Raw genomic sequence first — 25,968 nt, forward strand, 5'->3', positions numbered from 1 at the left:
ATAAACAACGCTTATTTTCTGGTGTACGAAAGCAGTTATCAGGACAACAACGCCTTCATTGTAAAAGATAGCGAACCCAGCTACAAAATACTACACAGCTAGGTTAGCAATCCGCCATATTTGTCTTTTTCATTTATATAGAACATTGGCATTCCATCATATACATTATAAGGGCACCTGATTTAGATAAAGATGAAGCCAGGAGTAAAGAAAGACGGTACTATCATGATGGACCTACAACGAGTAGAGGAGAACGTATGAAAAGCTTTTTTAATTGTACATATAGCATTTCTTAGGGAATAAATTTCCATGGAATGACGCCAATTCATAGATTTCTACACAGAATTAGTATGAGATGTCTGGCTCTAGCCCTGAGGTAGAGGGCCTCTCCAGGACATACGAGTGATGAAAGTGGGTCACCAGGCCACTCGGCCATGCAGAATACAGCTGCCAGAAGAAGAGCGCGAAAAAAAAGCAAATGACCTGGTATGGCCGGCAACATGGCCTTGAAGCACTGAAGACAACAACAAAGACAACAAAGAACGCTATCCAACATTCGCTCTGTTGACGGTATAACATCACCCACTTTTGTTGTTACCAAAAAAAACTGGCTGGGAGGTCGTCCCACGACGCAGCAGGGTAACAGCTTAACAGCTGACAGCCCAACATCCGACTGAACTGTAGAGGATCACGGCAGCCGTGTCGGAGCAGTAGCAACTCCCTATAACTAGGAAGAAACTTTTGTTTTCAAAAGAACAGAAGTGGTCGATCCTTCTACAAGTGCGTGTGCACTAAAGCACGTGGTGACACATGGAAGGAAAACATTGCTTGTGAATCGCCTGAATCCTCATAGATACCACAGCATTTTGATGGAATCAGATACGTATCGATAATTCACAAACATATTGAGTACGTCTATAACTTTAACACAGTATATATTGAAAATTTATTATTGTAATTAATAATTATACTCCTAGGCATTATCCACTGCTAACTAAAGCCTATCACTGCAGCCCCCAGCTACAGGCAAAACGCGACGAAAAATAGAAGTACGTATTATTATCCATTATTCAGTAGATATTTAATCATTAACACATCTAACTACAGTAACAATATACATCGGCGACAGCCTTGCAGAAACAAGTATCAAACGCTGCGTCAAAGTCCGTTCTGTTTGACTCGGCCGCACGAAAACTTCATCACAAAACGCGCGTGTGCCTCTTTTTGCGTGGGAGTATGTGTATAGCCATGCAAATAGTGTATGGACGCCACGTTCCTCCTCACTTCGTCTATTAGACCACACGCAACAGAAATAGCACAGAGCCGTGAGGTATACAGGCAATAGACGGAAAGGGAGAACGAGCAAATGTATGTACGTAGAATGTTTTGGAGACAGGGGCCGCATGGACCCAACAGGTAACTACGCTGAGTGGTTCTATTTTTGTGCTCTTTCGTCCTAAGTACGCGCCTATTGCCATTTGTTGATGAGGTCATAACCAAATTGTTTATTAATCTTGACGACGGGCTTAGCCAATGCCAACATGGGGACGAAACTCAATTTAAGCGTCAACAAAAGAAATACCGCAAGCATTTTAACTTCTACATGATTTTACATGAGCTCGTTAACTACATAGGAATATAACGGAGAAAATTAGTTTTGAGATCGAACTCCTTAGGACGACTTTTAAGGCTGATCAGGGTGGCACAAAAAAAAATGGATTTTTCATCGGAGCCATTCTGTGTCATTTACTTTACGAGTGTTCTTTTGTGACTAGCTTTTTGTTACGTTTGCTTACGCTATTAAGTAAGGGCTCGAAAGCCTTTTCTATTCTTCCGCGTGAAGGGAACAAAGGCATTAGCTTTACAATAACGAAACTCACTTAAACCGCCGACAAAAACCTTGGCACAGGAGCAATTTTCTATTCATGGCAGTACCAGGTCGTACCAACTATGTGCAAGGAGCACTAGCAATTCTTGCACAGGCGACTGAGTGCTTAAGAGAAGAGCACGTATTGTCTTGTTTTACGAAGGTCCTTCTGGAGCTGATGGCGGTTTTTCATAGCTATCGCACAGCTGTATAACGCTTTGTAAACGGACTCATATACAGTCTGCAATAACGTAGTTGCTTATAGAGGTGGCTTTGATACCTAGAACACGAGATTTTGAAAACAAGCGAGAATTATGGATTATTCACAACTAATACACCTAATAAATTTGTAGTCGACGCTGTGTGAGCGTTAAAAAATGAGAATGTAATGATCTAAATACAACTACAGTAAACTTCACACGAATTTGCTTATACTGCTACTTGGTTATCTGTTTCTTCTATACGTCATTAATAGTAATATCGAAGTTTCCACGTAATTCACTAAAAGTTAGAGTTACCTAACTCTACGTGTACGATAATCAAAGACTAGACTCCTTGTCTGTATATGCAAATTTTTTTTATCCAAAATAAAACCCTATATAGTTTCATATAGTCAGGAAAAAGATTGTTATTGCTAGGTTCGTTAAAATCATAGTCAGGTTATTTGCAATTTAAGTAGGCCTCTAGACACGTTAGAATAGTTTACACTCGGACTCAGCATGAGCACGTACGTTCAGGTTTTTTGAATAACCAGCTTGTAGTATAATACTACGTTCCTTCCACCCGCAGACACTATCCGAGACACCTTTACATAAAAACCTTTGACGGTACAACAACATAATAGGAGTGCAAACATGAACAGAACGTACGCCGTAAGTTGTTCGATGCTCAGCTTTGGAGTTCGAGCCGACCTCACAAAGGATCGCCGGCTACGGCGGCTGACAATGCTACCGTTGTAAATCCGACTCATGTTTAATCCGACAAATAGCGAATACTGCCCCTAATTAATATATATCCATTATTAGAACAAGTGCATCGTCCCAGTTTTAGGTATCCTGAGTTGGTTCATTGAATCTGTACGTCACTTTCGCACGGTAGTTTTTTTTTACTGTGCACTGTTTTATCTATGAGGCTGATTCTCGAGTTCGGTAAAAATATATGTCCGCAGCCTGTCATAGACAACATTAGTAATTTGTTGGCATCGGTTAGGTAATTATCTCCCGAACAGGAAAAAACGAGTATTCCGGAAATTTATATGCCAAGCCCTTCTTTCTAAGATCGCGCATACTTTGACGTTCCATAGTAGAATGGACGTCATAGAACCACAACGATGTTAAGCAAACTCAATAGTGATCTTCCACAAATCTACAACTGATCATAGGGATAGTGCAATCAGAACGCGACACCTTCATCGGTGTGATCGTAGTGATGCAATCTTGGGGCGCGTCTTCAGGCACGAAAACGCACAATTAATAGCGAACAATTAACACAGAAACAGCTCTTCACTTACTGGGTACCATTAGATACGCAGTGACTAGTTTTGTTTAAAGCTGTCAAACAAATTTGACACATATAGACATATTTCACCGTAGGACTTACAAATTGTTAATAACGTTAGAGGAAAATATCGATCTAATCTTTCGGGATAAGTTAAAGCTTTTTTTTTTTTTTTTTCAACCTTCTGGCCGTAGACATGTAAGTCATCACTAAGTTTCAACTTGAATGGAAAAAAAAAAGCATTTATTTCTCACTCCGTATAATGGTGATCATAATAATAACGTTCTGCAAATAAGCGTAACTGACGTAACAGTTTGCCTAGGATGTGACCGATTGGTAGCGTAGCATTAATACTACAGTTGTCGCTGGAAGGCCACTATAGTGATATGCACGCACTCCTTAGGGATTGTGCATTAGGATTCAACGTTAACGCGTCACCAAAGGCAGGAATCGTTGTCGGTCTATCGACCTATCTGCAGTCTACCAACAAAGCAGTCAGCATCAGCGGTGTCTCTATGGCGCGCCGCTACGCAATTTTGTGCGTCAGCGCCAATCGCAGTGATCGTGCATGTAACAGCACTTTTCATTCCTGCAGGGAAACCGCTTGGCCGGCTGGTGACGCGCAGCGATTCTGCTCCAAGCCTTTTTCTCAGCGGCGGCGGCAGCGGTTTCAAGTCGGTGATGTCTGTTCGTGGCAATGGTTATGTCCGTCCGTCTGCGCTGCCTGTGTCTGCCCACCGAGTCTTGTGCTACGGGACTTCTGCCCCGCACCCGGAAACAGCAGCGGCATTACATCGAATAGATAAATACTGCAATGCGTGGTGAGCTTCGCTCTGGTGGACCTCCGTCACGGGAACGCGATGTGGGTGGCATCACGAAGTGAGGAGCACCGTGCACTGCTTGATTTGGTTCGGTCGCGAGGAGACTGCGCGAAAACGGCCGGCTCCCGCTGTTGCTGCCACTACTGTTGACTCTGTTTACTGATCTGTGGTCGCTGGAGAACCGAAGAAGCGAAATTGCTAGTGGCCATGGTGGGGATTCACGGACTATTTCTAAAATCTGCAGAGACGGACACCGCACACACAGCACCAAGGCAAGCAGTAGCAATATTACCAGGCTTCGATCTCTGTGTGCTGATCTAAAGTGCACTCATACTGTGACATGGCAGCTATTTGTCTGCCTGCCTGCCTGCCTGTGTCTGAATATATAGGTGTATGTTTTTATAGCGTAAAAGAGGGCGAAATGGCCAGTGGAAACAGTCATAGAAATCATAACAGAAAGGATCCATTCGCATAACGCGACCACTTCAACCAACAATAGAATCCGAATGAACTGAAATTTCCATAGATGCTGATCTGACGTCTACACGCATTGGTCTGAGCTGGTTGATCCGATTTCTTTGCAGCGAAACGGCGTCCTAAACGAGCGACTGGAACATCGCATGGAAATGGGCTTATTATAATAAAATACCGCAAGATCAGAAATGTCTGCGTAATTATGCCACTGTAGTGGCAATACGATAAGGTCTGTAAAGAGATTTACTGCATAACCTCACAGTGCATCCAGTTTAGTTTTGCTGGAACACCTTTTTCTAACATATCTAGCCGAGAAGATGAGTGACTCGAAGCGAACAGCTAACTACCTCATTCCCCCACCATATGGTCTACGTTTATAATTCGAATAACTCAAATATTCTACTCAGCGTACAAAAATAGGCAGATAAATTCGCTTAGGTAGCTTGAAATCCTTTCCTATCGCAACGGAACTGACGGCTCTCAGCCTTTAGACTGACGTTACTTATGAAACAGTTAATCGATATAGTTGTGGCTACCACTATTAATGCTAAAACGCTCCTCCTTGAAAAAAGAAGCTCTCTTTGCGATAGCATATGCTGCTATTGGTTATAGTTATGAAAGTAGCTCGAGACGCGTCCTTGGGCCAGATGCAGTCGGCTTGATGAAGCGGCACAAGTCCTGTTCTATAGGGCCCCGAATTTAGCGGTAGTGGTAGTAGTAGTAGTGGTTAAATCAAGGTAAATACAATTTCGATCGTTGCGGAAAGTTGTGTTCTATCGGACGATTTCTGGTCCGGTGGTCGGCTCTTGAGGCCGCCGGGCCTGACCTTACCTTAAGCTGTTCTAGTAGCCATTGTCTTTAAAGAGGCTTCACAGAACGGCATCAAAGACGCTAGACGAAATACGACAACATAGTCAGGCATTGAAATACGGCAGCACTTGCAGCCGTTAGCTCTGCTATGATGGACGGAATTATGTCTGGCTTGTTAGATACAGATGAGGGTAAACCGCAATCATTATCGTTGCTGAACACCGCGGAATTATACAGCTGATAAATTTAATTAAGATTAGATAAATAAAAAGAGCGGCGTTAATGACGAACAAATGTGGCGAGTTGTAGCTGGTTATGGATAGACAATGCGCTTGACGTCTTCATTGTTCCGTTGAGTAAAGTTGCTGTCCAATGTTCAATCCTATGTATTAGCCTACGGTAACTCGGGACGAAGCTGGGCGAAGCGAGCGAGTGAAACTCAGTCCTATAGGGCGAAATAAATGTAGGAATTGAAGAATACGTCACAGTCGTAGTTAGAGACAAATATTTTATCATTTTCCATGTTCGTTTTCTTTTAATGGGACATTTCACGTTGGTGTTTTTACATCGTGGTGCATTCCAACATAAACAACTCAACAGATATAGCAGACGATTATAACAAAAAAAAAAAAAAAAAACAAAAAAAGCAATATAAGCACGGAAGATTAACTCGAAGAAAAATCAATAACGACCACATAAATACACAAACGAACTTTGCTGTCGAACTCGTTTTTCTTAACGATCTCATAGTAAACGCAACTCGTTTAAAGCTCGATGGGCACTGGCATTCCGAGATGCTGCAACTAACGACAAACATAAGAGGTGACACTTCACAGTTGTCCAAATAAAGAACGATATCTTTTACTTATAGGATGGGGCGTGCATGGCCGCACGCACCAATCCAACCGCACTAGAAATAAGGCCACAACAAAATGGCCTGTTACGTTCGAGACAATTAAAGATTGTGGTAGAATCGCCGTGGTGTTACGGAGTAGCGTCGATAGGATCGGGTCTCGAGACCGATTGAGCCTCGATCGCAGCTACAGAGTGGGCCGTTAACCTTACCATAACAAATAACAAAAAGGAAGAGAACTCGGCAAGCAAACAGCGCGATCACGCACATTGCCAACTCTGACGGATTACGCGTGTCGCCTCCCGTCAGTCTCGATCTGAGGGACGCCAGACAACTTAGCGTCAGATTCAGTCCTTCCTTTCGAGCTTCATAAATGAACACGTTTTTCCTCATATGAGAACGTTTTCTTAGAGTTTCCTTAGGAGCAACTTTTGTTTTTAATTTGGGTCAATAGCTACGTTATCGTTCGGGATGCAGCGCTTTGCTGCTGTTTTGGGCTTCGGATCTAAGAGATGTTGAGGTATCAATACCATCCTGGCGATTTTAGTAATGAGACAAAGACGACAGCGTCATTTTAAATAAAAGTTAAAACATTTATTTTGACAAAAGTGAACAAATAATTCAACGGCAACAGTGGAATAACATCGGCTCCTTGCATGCTCAAAGATGTAACTAAACACCTTAAATGCTAACGTATAAGCATAACGATATAAGAACGGAGACGTATGGTACTTTGACAAAACGAAATTCAATCTAAGTTGAACGTTTCATCTGTTGATGCTGGAATTGCTCATTGTCACTTCAATGGTCTTCCACCGTCGCTATATACAAGGGGGAAGCGTATATAATAAGTTAAATAATAATAATCATCGTTATTATTATATTTCCAGCATCCCCTTTAACTATTCGAATGGTTCGCTTGTCATATTGCACGCATTATCCTTGCTGGACGCGCATGACAACTGTCGGCCGTCGTATCACTGAACAATCACAAGGCATTAATCAGATCGGTTACCTGTTTAATACAAGATCGTAGTTGCGCTTACATAATTTTTGACAGCCATCCGATAGAACACGCATGTCCTTTCGCCATGTTGTTAAATTATCACATACGAAATATTACACGTAGTGTATACCAAAGAGACATACATTTGGCAAAGGCTGCTAAATTTGGATAATATCGCTACACACTGTTTGGTTTTTTTTTTTTTTTTTTCGTTAGACAGCGTCTGTAAACATGTACATGCATCTGACACGGAGAATAGGTCATTATTATTATGGGTGTTATTATAATATCACGTGCAGGGAAGATACTTAGGGCTTACTGCGTCGTCTATAAATAGGTATTGTTTTAAACGTATAAAAGCGTTTTAAACATTCAAGATATCTTAGGACAAATTATGAGGTTAGATCGTGCAGATCTATCAGCCTTTGTCATCAGCACTTCATAGCTTTCGCTTCTGTCTACTAACATACAACAGATAAAATCCAAGTCTACACCATGTATAGAATAGAAATGCGGCTGCACATGACTGGCAGATTAATTACTTACGCGATGATAGGGGTGTTTTCGGGGGGGTTGGCAATATTGACGCATTTCTTGGCCTTAGCGACAGGACTAGCAGTGAGGTTAGACTGCACTCGGGACGTTTCGGCGTTTCGCTGTTGCTGCTGCTCTTGCTGTTGTGTTTGGTCAACCGGGGCCGCATGCGGAGATCGTCCGTCCCCCGCGTTGGCCAGCACAACCATTCTGGGTGTCGTATCCAAAAGGAAGGAAAACTGACTGATTGGGCGCGAGCGGCCTTACAGCAAAGGGAAGAGTACCTGTTTCGCTCCAACGCGATAATACGAACGACAGTTACAACAGCTGCCGCGGGGACGACTTCAAATAGTGCTTGTTGCAACGGTAGAGGTTATAGCAATTCTTATGACGACAGAACAATATGTAGGGGACACCAAGACACAGAGCCGAGTCCTTTCTGGCGTTTGCTACTGCTTCGATGAACACTTCAGCAGTAAGTAGAACGAGACGTTAGTAGATTAGCTCGTCGCGCGCTTTCTTTAAAGCACACACTGAACAAAACAGCCCCCCCGCACACACACACACGCACGCACACACACGCACGCACGCACGCAGATGAACAACTATGTACTGGGTGCGAATCCACGAGCGGCAACGTTTTTATGGCGCTCACGGTTTTGAGGGAACAAACCGGAAAAAAGAAGTGAAAGAACGAGGCAGGTGGCCCTTGAGCTAAAAGTGAACAGAGAAGTGAATTAAGGCAACTATTGAACACTCACGGTTCTTTATTTAATAGAGGCTTTTTCGGGAGTCACACTTCACGAGACCCATTTTGCCGCAGGTTCAAGCAAGCTGTTGGCCAGGTTAACAAACATCGTTTTTGCTTTGGATTGTTCCACTTAAAGTGAAACGAAAAAAAGTTGGTCCGACAACAATGCTAATTGATGGTTTACCAACAGTGCGCTACGGGTCGGACGCTTTCGAAGGAGGAACTCTAATCTTTTCACAAATTGCTGGTATCTGGCGCCAATAATAGCGGCAGATATAAGCTGAACACGACACGCAAGGGTACACCAAATGTAGCTTCGTAAAGTCGCACTACGGGCATAGATTCCAAATACGCTCTACTTTCAAAGACTGAAGAGGGCGCCTGGCCGTTTTTCTTTTGTGGATCACTGGACCAAAGCTCACGCTAGTCCGTAAAGTGGCCGTAGGGAGCTCTCGGGTTCTGTGGTAAACACAGAATAGCGTGAGGAAACGGTCTCGAATTCGGGTTGGTAGCACCCAAGGGACAAAGCTTCTAGTTGAGGGTTGACGAGGCTAATGATTAAGCCAGAACTGCTTCATGTCGCAGGCGCTATGCACATGCTTTGTTGCAGTTTGTAATGGATCACAGTGGTGGATCCTTTCTCTTCGATCAAAGCTACCAAAAGCTTAGCCAACGAACGTACAAACTCAAATTCAGCTATAATTTACGAGTGTTTTCATTAGGGGCACTTCAGCTCAGAGTACGACTGTACACGTAGGTAAACGTTTATATCGTAGAACGATTCATGTTGCGACATGTAGTGCGAACTTTATTTAATTCTTCCTTTTCTTCCTTTTCTAGCGTTGGCTGACTCTAATCGAGCTAGATACACACACACTACGTTACACAAACTCACGCACACACAGAGACGACGATGCTGCTGCTGCTGCTGCTGCTAGGGGCCCTGACGGGGCAAAATAGCTTAAATAGTGATAGTTAGTGATTGGCAGACAACGCGAGGCTGAATAACAACGGCGTTCCTATAGCGCTTCTTCGTATTGTTCGGTGTGAAGCTACTGCCACGCGCGGTCATATACTGTAACGCGCTTAACAGTTCGTGCAGTAATTTAGATATCGAAAATAACAGAAGATAGAGACAACACCGGGACTAGCAAGCGATATTTCTGTTGTCTCCTTGTCTGCCGCCGTACGGCTCAACTACATACAACTCTGTTATCGCCTCACTTCGACACTTTCGACCGTTCTGTGTCGATTCGTCGTCGCGTTCCGGCCAAGATGCTAACACCAATCAACCAACCTGCCTGCCTGCCTTCAAGCACCATGACCGCTGCCAGCAAGCGGCGCGCGGAGAGGGCGCAGCCTCAGACAAGGGCTCCGACGGAGGCGAGAGAGCAACTGACTAACATACTGTCAGATGGAGTACAACAGAGCAAAGCAATACCCATCGAGGTAGATACAAGGTCAGTACAGCGTGAGACAACACATATAGCACTGCCAACGCAGGCAAATAAAGAAACAGAGATGCCGCTGCTGCTATTGCAATTTTTGACAGTAGTTATATGCTATGTTCTGGCTTGCGTAAACCGCCGTGCAAGATACCATAGGGTGGATAGGATATATTCAGAGGCAGACAAGACTGCGTCTGAGAGAGGCCAACCATAGCCACCTTAAAGGGAGAACTAGTTTTGTCGCGGTGGCTGATGAGCGGTAGAAACAAACCCGCAGGAGTGGCGTCCCTCCTTGCGATGCGCTCCATATTTAATCAAGCCCTCTCTTCTTATGGGATACGAAAAGCAAGAGACACCAGGAAAAACGCTATGTCGAATTAGCGCAATAAGTGCGCGACGGGTGTCTGTGAGCACATACCATATGGTTTACAAGTACATATGTATAGACACGGCGCCGCGATGCCAGTATGGTCATACGGCACTAGTCGATCTAGGACGCTTAGGACTATGCTGGACGATGTTATGAAAAAAGTTCATATTTAAGCGTTAAAACCACAAGTTGAGTTACGGTAAGGTTATGCGGAGATACATTCGTCTTAGATAAAAGAAGAACCTAACAGAAACTCGAACTGGACTCACGTGGGAGAATTGATTTAGGGAAAACTCATACTCTCAATAAATAGTTACTTCATAATAATAATAATAATAATACGATTGCATTGTATATATGTCGGATTTCGCCATGAATTCGAAAATGGTAAAAGCCAGAGATAGTATCTCAATACTCAGATATGCATATACAAATATGTGTAATTCACGTTTCCCTTGCGTTTTCTTCATAATAGCTTTGACTTCAGAGCCACGTATCGCGGGTTTATAATAACGTTTATATAAAATAGTTGGCCATATAGTCTATCAAATACAAGCAACGATTCGTCTTCCTTTCACCTAGCTCCAGATACTCACAGCTCTTATTCTATAAATCCATAAACATAATGTGTATCTATAATCATCTATGAAGACGCGAGCATGTAGCTCACAAAAGCTCTAAAGGTTTCCCTACCCTTAAAGACCTCCCTTTTAACTAAAAAGAAATTTAGCCTACACAAAATCGCGTTCCTGCAGGCTGCTTTGACTGACAACCCGTCAAGAGGCATCAGCGCATATGCAAAGCTGTGAAAAGCTTGAGCACAAAAAATAAGTAGACTTTTTGATGAAGCGCTGTCGGAGGGCATTTCATCGTCCGACCTAGAACGGGCAGTGGAAGCATGGATGTAACAAGGCATCACATCCATATACACGACGACTTTATGCACTTCTGATTTATTAATGCCTTCGTTATCTGGTTTAGCTATCATATCTGCATGCGTGGCACCTTGCTTTTTGCCTATCCGTCTAAAAAAGATGCGTTTTAAGATATATCAAAGGAAGTTGTCTTGATCGTACGTCATATCTATTTTTTTTAGGATGATCGTTGATAGTATTAGAGCTACTAATGGAATAATGAGTAATGATAACGTAAGATACCATTCATTACTTTCTAACGCGAATGAGTGAAACAAACGAGTCGAATGTAAAATTGTTCCAGGTGACCAGTGCTCTGTAATCGCAAAAGCGGGACGGTAGAGTCAGCCATTCCACCCCCCGGAGTTTCTCTCCGGCGGGTCTCTAAGCATCGCGTTTTTTTCTTTTAGGGTCTTTCTCTATTCCCTTTCGCAGCCCTCTATTTTTCTGCAAACACAACTTCAACCATGATGTGTATCCAGTCTTTTACCCTCCACTCGCTGCAGAATTCGAGCCCAACAGTTATCTCAGCTATCGCTTTACGATGGCCTCTTGTCCTTTGGGGGACCTTTCCCCCTTATTCGGAGCCGGAGTCTGTGGTTGGCCGCCATCCGCTTTTAAATTCTGAGCCATGCCTGCCCAACCCACGAGTGTCCCTATCGGCTCGGGGTTCCGGTTGTGGTCCCTCGCCACTACCGCCGGCTGCGCCGCTATCGCAGTCGCCAGGCTTACATCCATACGGGATACGAGAGCGCCGCTGCTGCTGCTGCCGCCGCCGCCGCTGGCCGGTCTTTGCGTGTCTGCTATTATCTCTGATCGGCGACGAGTGCGAAGGACAGATCAGGATCGTCCTCTATTGGGAAAGGGACACAAGAACCCTACAAGTTCAGCACGCTTGACGTTAGGATATCGTCCGTACCGGACCTGTCCGTACAGGACATACCTTTTCCTCTGTTTTGACTGTCATCCTCAAGACTATTCATTTCAGTCAACCTTTGCCTAAATTATCTTCTCTATTAAAAACCTACAGATGAAGATCAGGCGTCGGATAGAACAGAGAAAAGACACATATAATTGCAGATTCTTTATTTTATCTGCGACGAGCGAGTCGTCGATTGTTTCACGTCAGTTATTCATTTACTCCCTGAATTGCCTACGCATAGTTATTTACCAATATTATGCTCTTCTTTTGGGCATTTGCTTAGAGATGATCTCTATATAAAATGTGTTAGGCTGCTTGGTTCAGAGGATTTGGATGAATGCTGATAATACACAAACAAGCCACCAATTGCAACTTAAATTTGAAGAGCCACCTCGCTCCAAATATCTCGATGGCTACCACTGTAGCAAGGAACAAAACCTTGCACTCAGCTGACACTATAATCACAACAACTTTCGCAATGAACTTTGCAACGGGCACGCACGCCACGAGCCATGTCTAATTGGCCGATCTTTCCTTAACTGAATAGTGAAAAAAATAGTCTCGGCGAAGTCCCGTGTGAGACGTATCAGACCTATTAGCGAACTGCTCTGCTTAATGGAAGTGCAAGTATTGCCTCAGGGGGCCTGGCTGTTGTGCATTGGCAGCAAATCAGTTAAAATGCGGGAGCGGTCCAGAACACTCGATCGTGATCGACAAGAGGTACTAGGTCCCTTCTAAGTGATCTAGTACCTCTTCCGGTGAGCCCTCACTTGAGGGGTACATCTTAATCCGTTAAACGCATTGTCTGATGTCGAATTCCTGCAGACCGTACGAGTATATGATGATATAGATATATTGTTTATCCACTTGGAAAAAATCACCTTATCCATATGGCTAAGGTGTGAGCTATCTTTTGATGCACAGCAGCGAGCAGCTCAGCACGTATGGCTAATGTGGTGCTATCAAAAAGACATTCAATTCAAAATAAACACGCTGATTATCACTAGTTGGAACGATCAACGTATTCAATTTCCCAGTGAATTACTGAAACGTATCCGAAATATAAACATTACACAAGTGTTATCTTTCCCGCTGGTTTTGGAACAGAAGAAAATCTTGGGCCGGTACTTGCTTAGATATTACTTCAGCTAAATAATTTTTTCTGCAGGGCACAATTGGGGCAAAGTGATGTAGCTTGTATATGTACAAATTGCATCTAACAAAAAATAGATATTCAGCTAAACAAATCTCAGGTTTCTTAATTAGCGAAAAATACGTCAAATAGTTATCCTCTATATTGAAACTCATTGACGTTTCCTTCAAACATGCTATATATATCTATCTATCTATCTATCTATATATATATATATATGTATATATATACAGGCTATTTTACTAAAAACCCATTTTGGTAACTTACTAGTATTTTTACCTCCGTTTTCTGCTTCGTGGAATTGTTTGCCAATGGCCTTACTCTATGCACTATAATTCTTTTTTAATAACTTGAAAAAAGATGCCACATATGACACAGCCTTCACTTCTTTATGTTTTTTAAGACATGCGCAAGAAATGTACTTCCAGCCAAAATGAAAACACCTTTTGAACAATAGATAGACCCACTGCGTTGGTTTTTAACTAACTTACAGATCAGCAGTGAAGCTTTCTCATTGGACACGAATCCAGACGATCGCATATGTTTAAAGTTGCTTTACAGAATATCACAAGCAGAAAGTCTTTTTTTTTTTAAACTGTTTCGCCTCTAGCGCTTTTCTGTCTGACTTTTATCAAACGAAAAATGGATCTGAGATTTTTTTTTACTTATACAACATGCATGTTTTTAAAAAGTAACCTCTCAGTCCCGACTAAGTTTGATTTCTTTCGAATGCTGGATACGCGCATCCCCTCTACAGTAACTTCTTTCTAATTCAACTCCTTTCTAATTAAGAAAGAATTTCGTACCTTTACAGTGTCTCGGTAGAGACATAGCGATTATAGTGGTTTAGTACAACTATTAGAATCATTCACTATAACTCCTTGCTTTGATCCTCCTAACAAGCGATCACTTACCTGTAAAAAATGAAAGGGTAATGTTAGCGCACTGAACCTAAAACTATGTCTACGATATCTTTGCATGTCCCGCTTAGCAAAAAAAAAAAAAAAAAATAGATGTTCAGAGGTAGAAAACGTCAAGGAACTTGTTAACTAGCACGGTTTGTTCATGGGGATAGGTACAATAGCCAATTTTACCCAACGAAAACTTTAGAAGGGATTACTTAAACATCAAAAGCAAGTTCAGGAATATACAATTTAATCAATGGGACTCTCACTCATCCGAAATATTTCACCGAGTGCTGTGAGCCATTCACAAATATTCCTTAGCGTTAGGCGTTATTTCAGATGGTTGGCTCCCAGCATGAAATCTAGGATTTAAGCCTTTTTAGAAGTTTGGAAGGCAAGCACGTTTTCCACTACGCGATCTATTCATGTATAGCACGCTGCTGTTACTACTAGTCCAGGTAGTCTATGCAGGACTGCCAGGCTATCTAATCTTGACAATCCGCATCGGTCGACGTACTTTGCAAGAAATTAGAGCAAATTATGACATAAAAGCGAGAACTTGAATATTAGTTCTCAGGGCTGAGATAAAAATGTTCTGCATCTGTAAAGGTAGCGGGAAACTTTCGATAGATTGCGTCAGATTCGCCGCTGTTAAGGCGTCAATTCGCTAGTAGACGTTACGTACATTTCGTTGTAATGATGATCACTGTGAAGAAATACGTGCAAAAGCGCATACGATCTTTATTCTATTTTCAATGCTTACTATTGTAAGCAATGGATATTTTTGGTGTCTATTCTAGCTCTGTTCTAGTAATTTCTACCCTTTAAAACGAAGTTATTCCATGGAAGGGGTCAGTTTTAAATCGCTCTCGACAATGTGAACATGAGGACCCTGTGAAGGTCGAAAAGCCTCACTGCACTTATTTATCAACGATTCGTGTAATCAGATTCCCCATAAACTGAACATGGCCACCCTCTATTATTTTGATTATTGCGCATGTTTTACTTGCAACGGGCTGGATCACTAGCAAGATCAGGTATGTTTAGCACGATCTTTCATAGAACTTTTGCTAGATACCTGCGGCAAAAAACGCACGGCTTTTCCTAGCAGACTAAGGCCTATTCGAAAAAAGAGTAGGCATGGTATATGAGCTTTTTAAGGCTCGGCAGTAAACACACCAACTCTTCTAACTGCCAGATGCAGGCTTTAAATGCTTCGCTTGATAGGTATAGTTTGTACCATATTTCACTTGACATAGTAGTAGTACAATAGTAATAGTCATCACTTTTTTAACTTCTAGTTCTAAATCAACTAACATTTACGTAACAGGGGCAAAAAAAAATTATTTGCAGAACGTGATTTCCGAAAATTTGTGAATATTAAATTTATTTTTAAATAGGGTCTTAAGTTTATTTCACTAAAGCGCACCTAGTTATTATGGATTGCACTTCGATCCCGGTAAAACTTCTCCCTGACAATGGAGACGCAAATCGACAGCCGACGCCTCGAAACTACTTCCTGAGTAGAGCATATGAAACTACTTTGGTATTTCAGTTACCCTTACTCAAAGGGTAGTCTGGCATAATAACACTTTTCTGACTGTATCCATATCAGAACACCAGAGTGAAGCCTTTAATTATCAACGCAGTTGTTAAACACTACGCACTAATCTGTAACACTGATCAAATCCGAGAATCTATCGGTTCTCGGTGAAAAAACTACTGGCGACGACAACCACTGAGCACCCAATTAAAGGATACCGGTCATTGTTAGTTCCACGTAGTAAACATAAAGTATAGTAGCATGCAAAAACGTTGAAATGACTCATTTATGATTCGGAAGGTTTAGACAATAATTTTCAACCTAAAAGCCTTTAACCTTTTATTCTACCTACCCAGTATGTAATTTGTGGGGTTTTGAGTTCTCAATTATACTAGCGGTAGGGTAGGGTAGGGTAGGGTAGGGTAGGCTCGGCTCGGAACACTGAGTATATGCCCAAGTCGCATGTGGCTGTTCTCTAAGTTGAATCATCCAGCACTAGATTAGTTGGGACAGAAGGGTGGCGGCGTAGAAAAACTGGGTCTGGAATTTGCCCTGGAAAAAGCGAAAGCTAGTGCGAAAAAAAACACGCAACTAAATGAAATCCTCGTTTCTAAATAAGTGGTATTGTATTTAAATAATAAAAGCACATACGTATAATGGTACAATGTGTTACTCTAGAACCAAATATTTTCATATGACTGTTATTTATTTTTACAGCCAAATCGGAGGGTAAGTTCAACACTTTTCATAGGCTTTACTAATACATTGCGATAGGCGATAACCTTATTTCGAGGCTATTGGTTTGTTCGTCAAGGACGCTGGGACCTCCAATGACGTCAAGGTTAACTCGATGCGCGGAGCGTATCTTTTGCCCGAATGAACCACCATGAAACTGAATTATACAAATATAATTTTTGAATTTATTTTATTGTTTTTTTGCAGTAGTAGCGAAGCCCTTGAATATTTTGTTTTTGCAAAACGTTTCGCCAATATTAGACTCTTAAAAGCAAGTTCGGCAAATATTCTTAAGCGAATTTTTAAACTATTTCGGCTAAAATTATGATTTAACATATGTTAGAGGCACTCTACTATATTTTTTTACACACTTGTCCCAGCGATATGGATAGTCATATGCTTATCATTCGCGTTCTCATATATAATTTCGCTATCTATGGCTTTTTGAAATAAATCGACAATGGGATATGCCTGCGTACCGCTGACCCCTTTGAGGCATGAAGAGCCTGTAATCATACGGATATAAATCGAGAAATTAAGCAAGTTGAAATCAACGTTCAATGATTCTTTGCTTAATCCAAGAAATAATGAAAATATGGCAACAAAGCTTGGAATTCTCATCACGTAACCAGAATGTGTGCTTTCGATTGCCGTTCACAAATCTCTTAAGGTACTCGAGGCTGCATTCATTGTTTCATATTTCTCATAATAGTAGATGGTCCTGATGTTCATTGTAAGTGCATTGTAAGATCATCTTAGGTCCAAATCCGCTAGCCGCTGCTATCAAACTTGATTTCTCTCCAGGGCGACGTATTTCTTTTACCTCTCCAACTGACGATAGAGATGTCTTCTCCTCTATTACGACCATGTGTTTCAAGCAAGTTTTTCACCGACCAAAGTTTCAAAAATTTCGTGTGGAATACATTTACGATTTCCAGCTGACCAGGAGTCAATCTACAGGACTCGTTTCTTATTCAGCTTTCAAATTTTTGAGTTAAAATTTTGTAACATTGTACATGTTAAATACCAGTTTTAGGCTACAAAGTCTTTAGACTCCAAGATCGGCTTTCGCGAGAAGTCGCCTTGATTGCAGTAAAGCGCTCCTGATCCTCGAATCCGGTCATCTCTTTGCCAGTAATTAGTATTCCTGTCTCCGTTTGTGACGACTTGTTGTATATATTAGCATTTTTAGGGATTGCTGAATAATATTGAGATAATAGAAAAAATCAACCCAAAAGATACTCAGATTAGTAAAGTCAATTTCGTTTCACTGATACGGTACCTGTGCTAAGCTTTCAGAATGCATATAGATTTGCTTTTTCCTTTCGTCTTTGGTGGAGCTCGATGCCTCCTCCCGCCATCTGGCTTATTCGTTTCAACCTTTTGGATTAACGTCGACGATGGACTCCGTAATTGTGGGAAAACGTATTCCATCGCTGGAGCATATTTGATGAATGGTCTCGTTCTGTGCTCGAATTCTATGCCATATAAAAAAGCACTGAATTAGGTATTGAATAGAGGCGCTGATTAATGCCTTTGCGCTTTGCGATGTCCACCGCTAGCAATATTCAACGGAGAGATTTCCTACATTAGCCTGCATTGACTTGATGTCTGCCTATGATAATATCTTTTTAGCCCCGCTTTTTAGCTTAAATGCAAACGATCTTTACCTACTTACTCATATTTAGTCTCAAAGCAAGCCCATTTTGCCATTAAGCAAATTCCATCCACGTAAATGGCAATAGGAAGCGTTTGTAATGGTGAGAGTAGCAAGGATTTGGGTTTTTATCTGTCGCCTTTTTGCTTTGCCAGAGATCGACTGCCGAAACGCAACTCAGGATGCATCGAAAGATACGAAACCAATCAACTGGTTTGAAGCATAACATAAAAGAGCAGTCAATCTACCCCTAGGTTGATCCCAAAGACGACGCGTCATATTTAGACAGTCAATAGAAGCTTCCGACAAGGCAGCAAAGCTTTAACAGGTAATAACCAATTCCGACAATTTCTCTATATAAAAATTCTCACGACTCTGCAAAACAATTAGGGGGCATAATCAGTTGTACACGATTGATTTGCCTGCAGCGGTCAACTGGTTACGGCCGTTCAGTTAGCCATGTGTTTGTCGACGGTAAAAACGACACTGCACGAATCTTGCGGAAAGGTCGAAGCGCTCGAAAATAGTCCCGGGAAATGTCCTATTTTTTTTATTTTGCAGTGTTGAAAAGATGTTATTTATGGATTACTGTTTTGTGTTATACGTTTTTTTCGTTAGTTCACTAGCAAAGATAGTGTAGCCACGACATTGCCTGTTCTATTGGATGACGTACTGTTTTTACGATATATCTTGTTCGATGGCATGCTCAGCGTTAATAAATCCAATCAGCGTTTTAATACACCCGCCGTCACTTTTACCCTTAGGTGAGACTCGGAAATTGCAAATTTTTGTGTAGACAAGTTATTATGGGTCGTTTTAGAAGCCCAATAAAACAACCTGAATTGTATCATTTCGATATGCTCGAAGTCAAGCGTAAACATAGAAGATTCTATAAACGATTGAGACTGTCCAATATAAATCACTCGCTAAGGTCGACAATCTGAAAACAGAGGCTAGTAAAAAAGTTATGTTTCTGTAGTTTCGCTGCAGCAAATACATTATTCAGCATGCAAAATCGTCTCATAAAAAAACGATGTAGGTAATCTCTTGTAAGATCCCTGAATCTCTGATTTGTTTAGTTTGTTCTTCATTGCAAATTCTGTTCCTTGCAAGATACATTCTAACCTCAACTTGTCGATACGAACAATTATTGGCCTGACAAAGACGTAGTCGATTAAAGCTAGACAGAATACTTTGTAGTGCGGGCACTGTTGTTCAGTAGGTTTGGAATGCAACAGAATCGTTACTCCGTGGCGAGGACATTTCGACCTGATCTCGCCTATATGGGCCTATTCTACTAGTTAAAAGGCTATATCGTGTCACCGGTTCGTCTAGTGACTACTGCAGTATTCGTTAACTAACGAGACATAATAAAGCGTACGCAATTCAACTAAAGCCTATTTGAACAGCATATTAAATAGATTCGCCACTTTTACGGCCTAGATAATTAGCATGCACTCAGCTTTGAAAGCAGATTCGGCAGATACAGTAGCTTAGAAGCGTTTCTTTGTGGGTCTAATGCGCGAGACCAACGAGACGTATATGAGCGCAGTTACGTTGTGCGAATCGTTATCCTGTACCCACGTACCACTTGACCTCGATGACTTGATCACCCTGTAGGTGTTCGTACTTAGTCGATCGTCGCTGAGCTCCCGGACGCCCGTTGGGGTATAAGGCGTAGAATACAGGCGTGTAAGTCATCCTTTCCAATCAACAGCGGTGTCTCAAACGATCAATTGGGTTTGTGTTCGAAACGAAGTTGTTTACAGGGAGAGCTCGCCTGCTACAGAAGAAGCGTAATGTGAAGGAGACAATTACGTGATGCTGCTGCTATTGGCTCAGCCAAAACGTGACGATTCGCTGAACCACGTATTTTTGTTGTCGCGTACTACAGGAATGAGCTGATACACTTAAAGTCACATTTAGTCCAACTACACTAGAGGTGATCTCACTGATGATGAGCTGTCGTCAGTGGTGAGTGGACCTTCTTTTTAGCACGTTTCGCACTAGATCGATATTTGTTTTGCTATTCTATAGATAAACTCGCAATAACTTTTTGACGGAACTTAACCTGGCCACAAGTGGATGGCTTGTTCATTCGTCTATTGCTTGTGGTATTTCCTGGGACCTTTCCCAACTGTTGGGACCTGCGGTCCCGGCACGGGAGGCTGAACTAGTGCAACTTTTTTTTTTCACGTTCAATTATACTTTGACTATTAACCTTTTCAATACGATCAGCCCTTGCACCAACAAGGGTTGACGTGGTTACTGCTAACGTTATTGGTCGTTTAGTGGGTCACAATCTCAGATAGGCACACGTGGCATAATGCTGAGATGCACGTAACGGGTTATTCTAATAAATTTATTGCTGGAGTTTTACTGCAAGCGGTACTTAGATCGGTACGAACAGCGATTTGGCTATAGGGGCAAGAAGCCGAGGATCAAGCGGGGTGGCGAGCCCGAAAAGAACGCACTTTCGTCAACCGTAGCGAAGACCGGGGAGTTCGGAGAGATTACGAAGCTTGCTGAGGGCATCCTAGGCTATGAACGCGTTAACACTTGATACCTGCAATGTCTGCGTGGACAGAGACAAATCGTTGAGATCACACTCGGAACGTTATATGTCGAACACAAGTAAAGCACCCACGTTGCAAATTGATTGTGGTTAGATACTTCTGAAGTACGGCACCGATTCGCATAAGCAGTGATCGTATCCCATAGACGCTGTGGTCGAAAAACTGAACGAATTACATTTGAATACGAGAAGAGGCCGGCGTGTGGTAGTAGCCATTCATTAATGGATGAAGCAGGACTGACGCAGATTAACTGGTGCCTTCGGCAAACAACAGCGGTAGCACGTAAAGGTTGCAGGGCAACAATGGTAACGTTACGACGGCACGTAAAGTAATAAAAAAAAAACATTGAGAAACATTAATGAAACAGATTGCTGCGTTGGCGTTCGGTGCGAAGAAGCTTGTCATTAGCAATAACTTTACGAACGAAATGTCCATTACTCAGTCGAAGGGTTGCACCACTCTTGCATTAGTACTACTTTTTCGGGCGGGTAACCCAAGAAGAGAAGCGGCCAAACGCAACGGCGATCGATATAGGCCCGCTGGGTCAAAAATGAACGGAGCATGGATGTGGTACTTGTTAGTGGATTACAGCTAAAAAATCTTTTGAGGACTGTCCGGTTACTAGCGGCTGATCAGCTCGGCGTAATGTTAAATCCTCGAAAAGCCCCTGTCATAAAGTGTTCGTGGAGAAGAGGGTTTTTACACTTCAGATACTGCAAAGCTTCCCTATTTGCAAGCCTTGAAATCGTTACTAGCATCAACCTGCTAATAATTCGAGTTAGCGCTTCATTTTTAACAACAAAAATATAGTAATGATCAATTAACTAGAACACACAACGTCAAAAACACTGACATCAGATAGGCGACACAATCAAATAATGGCGTAAATTACACTCAAATGGCTTGATCACAAAGCTCCTAAAAGTGAAATCCACTTCGTCGGAAGTCGCGACTGATCGCGACGGTTGAGCCGAGGGATGAAAATAACAGCGCGAGCCGCTATTGTTGAAAATAGAGAAAGAAAAGATGAGGCAACGGCATGAAGTTCGCGCAATGTGGAACTAGCTAACTGCGGCATTAGTTGTTATTATAGCAGCAGAAGCAACGCCGAAAACAGAACGAATCGTTGGGAAAGGGGAGCGACGCATTTCAAAGTGCGCGTCCACCAACTTCCAGTAATTTGTAGCGCTCGCCGGAGCAGTCACCTTGGAGATAACCATCGATAGCTACAAAAAGGATTACAATTGCACGACACGAATGCAGTGAAGTGATGAGACACATGAGCATTTCGCACAAGGATTCCCTCGCGATTTACAGGGCCTTACTTATTTTGCTTTTTTTTTTCCACTCGCCCTCCATCAGCTGAATGCACCTGATGCGCTGAGCAACGGGACAACGCAAACGATAGGTTACCCGGTAAACGCGAATCAAGGACAAACTAACTGATACACGGTATACGAGTGCGACACACACACACACACACACACACAGACAACAGTATATATGAACTTGAATTTCGAGCATCTGGACCACGAAGCTGCATTAAAGCTAATGCTCACCACTTAAGGTTCGATATGTTTGTATTGAAAATACAAGACCTATCAATGTAACAACAATAGCTCGATAAGTAAATCAATCCAAGATGGCAAAACAATCCCATGAGAAAATTAAACGTCAACAATCTCCTCACGTTCACTGAGTAAATGAATATTTCTCCCAGCGAAGCCACTTCGGACACTCGTACACGACAAACTTGCCAGGAAGCACGGAAACAACCTTCACGGGCCAAGACTATTGGACGAATGACGGCAGCTGTATGTGGACCGTTAGTCGAGGCAGACTGTTTCTAGGTTGGCTAGCTTGGATAGGATAGGTTAGGTGAGGCTAGACACGTTCGTTGTCTTTGCGCCCGCGCGCGGCTCCCGTAGTTGTCGTGTAGCTCGACACGAAACCGCCTTTTCGAGGTCGACTCGATGACCTATACTAACAGTTTCACACACAGCATCCGCCATCGGCAGTCTACCTAGCTTAAGCCTCAAAGACAGCAGATACGAATTAACTTCACCTCTCCCGGTGGTGGGAGGGATATGGCTAAAAGGGCTAGGCCACACTCCCCACAGTAGCAGACTGAACCGTATGGCTCCAGTCGTAGCAGCATGTGCTTGTTCTCTAGGGCAATTTGCGAGCGACTCAGGGAGGCAGAACAGAGTCCGTTCAGACGAAAATGTGTTTTCTGCCATCGATCCTTTTGGTAGTCATGATGGCGGCGGTAACTATCATATTATCATGTAGATATGGTATGTATCATCAGGTAGATATGGTACGGATGTCCGCGTTGCCCGCCAGTCGGTCTGATCGAGTAAGTAGACTGCAGCAGCGGCAGTATCAGCCCTGGATAAACAGAAGGATGAGAAAATCTGCAAATCGTATGATGTCCACCGACGTGAATGTCGGCCTGCGTCGCGCTGAACCACCTCGCTCGGACAATGTACGTTCCCTTAGACATTACATCAGACGGCTGGCTCTTGGCATAAGACCAGGTGTGTCTATGTCCGTATCCGAATCTGTATTACCACGTGTTCTTAAGTTTAGTTTGTTACCCGTCGCACCATTGCAACAAGAACGCGGTTGGATAAGCCGGGCGCAAGGCACTTCGCAACAAGAGAACAGTACTCGAAAACCTGTAAGACTCACAACCTACGATTGAACATTAAACACAATAGCTTTTTCCTACAATCGAACTATAATTTTCGTGCAAAAAAAGGCGCCGAATTATCATCGTTCCAGTATCAGCTTGGGTGGGTTTTGCTGGGGCACGATTTTTGCGAACGAAAAGAAAAAAGATGAAACGCCACATTGTTCTAGATAGTCAGATGATGAATACCTACTTGTAGTAGGAAGGAATGCCGACGCTACGGTTCTTCGACGAATTTTATTACAAGGGCTCTTATATTAGAAGAAATAGTAGGCATCACGTAATCCTAAATAATGGCCGATGTTTGTTAAAATTAATCCCGCTAGTACCTTTTTGCTAATAGTAGTCACTTAGAAAATGGCGATATTCTCGCACGTGATAATTAATATAGCGGAAAACCAGCAAAACTGAGCTAAAACGACCATTCATAAAAGTAACATAAATAAAGTTTCACCCAAGTAGCCAATAGAGAACAATGAACACAATTTCTTATATACAAACATCGTAATCATATGAGTAATATTTATTTAATAATATTTATACCACTGGTCTTTGTTTTTCGGTTCTGCCACTTTTGTTCGCCTCATCCATTGAATTGTTCAGTAATCTAAGAACTCACATCAGACATGTCATTAGTAAGCGTTTCTGAGATTTTTGAAGTTGATGACATTATAACTAGCATACGCGGCGGAATGGACCTTTTATTCAGGTCAATATAAAGTTTCTCTTCCATTAATAGATCGTCTCTCTCACTAAGCCCCTCGCTGTCCCCAACTATTGAATCGGCGTTTCTTTCGTTTTAAGTTTGATTTCTATGGCCAGGTCTTCATTGATTAGCTTTCTGGCTATAATAAAACGCCAATTTAGCGGTCATTTGGGCTGGCAGTTCGCTAATGTGAGAACAGGGACAAGCAACGATGGCTGAATCATCGGGCACTAGCCACTAGCGTGCGTGGCAAGGTGACATCATCAAACGAGCTGGATAGATATTTCCCTCTCCTGTTTACCCTCGAACCCTCGCATCCTAATACGCTGGCCTCTCGATTAACATCGACATTCAGAGGATAGCATTTTGCCAAGGTCGTCTGTCTCCAGTTGAAGTAGTGTGCTCAGAAAATTCAACATCGTTGTAGACGGAGGAGATTGAAAACGTGAGAAATAATCCCTACTGTTAGAATAATGGAATCTATAGTTTTATGCTACTTCGTTACTCTTTATTTGTAGATCGTAGCTTATAGATTTGGCACCTACTCATCTATCATACTATTATTATTATTAAAGATCCAAATCATGAAAAACAATCCCCGCTTCAACGCGCCATAGGGAAGAAAAATTACCTCTCAACACGATTCACTTATTCGAGATCGATTATGAAGGGAACGTCAAGTTACTTCACGTCAATCTGAACCCGCTATAGCTGTGCTAATAACAAAAAAAAGCGAACATTTAGAGAGCCTGTTACTTTGATTAAGAACGGTCGAATTATTAAGGAAAACACCAACTTGTTACCAATGTGAATTAATTTCTCACACTTATACATCTTCCTCGTTTGACGCTGGCTGATTTTCTAAAGAAAGTTCATTCAAATTAGAAAAAAAGAGCTCTAGCGGGCTGTTTCTAGTAGGAGGCATTAACGAACAGCAGTGCGTCGCTTTCGTATCCTAAGTGAAAATCTGCTATTATCCACTGCACTGGATGAACTCTTAAGATTATAAATTTCCTTTTTTGTCCCAAGTCTACGATCTACATCGCTTACTGTTTTCCTGCGGCTTCTCAAAAATAGCGAGAATACTTGAATGGGGCAAAGCAAAAAATGCTTGGATTTAGACTAAATCGGGTTAGATTTAAGGAGCTTGAAAGTCCATCAAGATGTTCCAAAAATTATTTTTTGATGTACGTTTTTAGTATTATAAGTAAGAAAGTGTTTCTAAAGTATGAGCTAGTTAGTAATTTGCATCCCGAAGAGAAACTGTAATCGTGGTAGATACTGACCATATTGAACAAATGTGACTGTCAGAAATTACGTTTCTATCATATGCAAGTTTGTTGAAAGTATCCATTCTTGTTTAGATAAAGTCTTGAAGACAAAGCATTCTTCAAAAAAAATACTACTACCCTGTAAGTGCTTCGTACTTCATGTCAGGTACTGCCTTCAAGCCTAGCCTTAAGCTCAATTAAAAATTAGGACCAAGAGCCTCAAATAAGATCCCATTAAGTTCGAACTTGCTTACAGTGGGTGACTCTATTGTTATGAGTAAGCTATAGCTTACTCACAACACATATATATATATATAAAATAAAGACTATATATATATATATAGTCGTTAGTTTAAGCAATCCGTTTTACTTTTATTATCAAGTACTGCTAGACAGAGTGTTATAGAGACACTATATCTTGTATGTGCGAGAGAAGACCATTAAGGATTGTGTTTCTTCT

The 25,968-nt window shown here is 42.1% G+C and overlaps 1 protein-coding gene across 7 annotated transcripts in view; it reads right to left on the reverse strand.

The window, feature by feature from the left end:
* LOC111262136 (uncharacterized) overlaps positions 1–25,968 on the reverse strand; it is a 111,417-nt gene that overhangs the window by 53,882 nt on the left and 31,567 nt on the right. For 2 of the 7 annotated variants that reach the window (XM_022836161.2, XM_022836163.2), the window contains exon 1: positions 7,875–8,051. In XM_022836161.2, coding sequence (XP_022691896.1) covers positions 7,875–7,919 — 45 coding nt within the window. In that variant the 5' untranslated portion in view covers positions 7,920–8,051. Of the gene's footprint in view, positions 1–7,874; positions 8,330–8,623; positions 10,709–16,220; positions 16,341–17,885; positions 18,082–19,848; positions 21,227–22,526; positions 22,649–25,968 lie in introns of those variants that run through there. The other 5 variants (XM_022836165.2, XM_022836166.2, XM_022836169.2 and 2 more) reach the window with 5 other exon arrangements.

Source organism: Varroa jacobsoni, unplaced genomic scaffold, assembly GCF_002532875.2.
Source record: "Varroa jacobsoni isolate VJ856 unplaced genomic scaffold, vjacob_1.0 scaffold_629, whole genome shotgun sequence".
NCBI classification, from domain to species: Eukaryota; Metazoa; Arthropoda; class Arachnida; order Mesostigmata; family Varroidae; genus Varroa; species Varroa jacobsoni.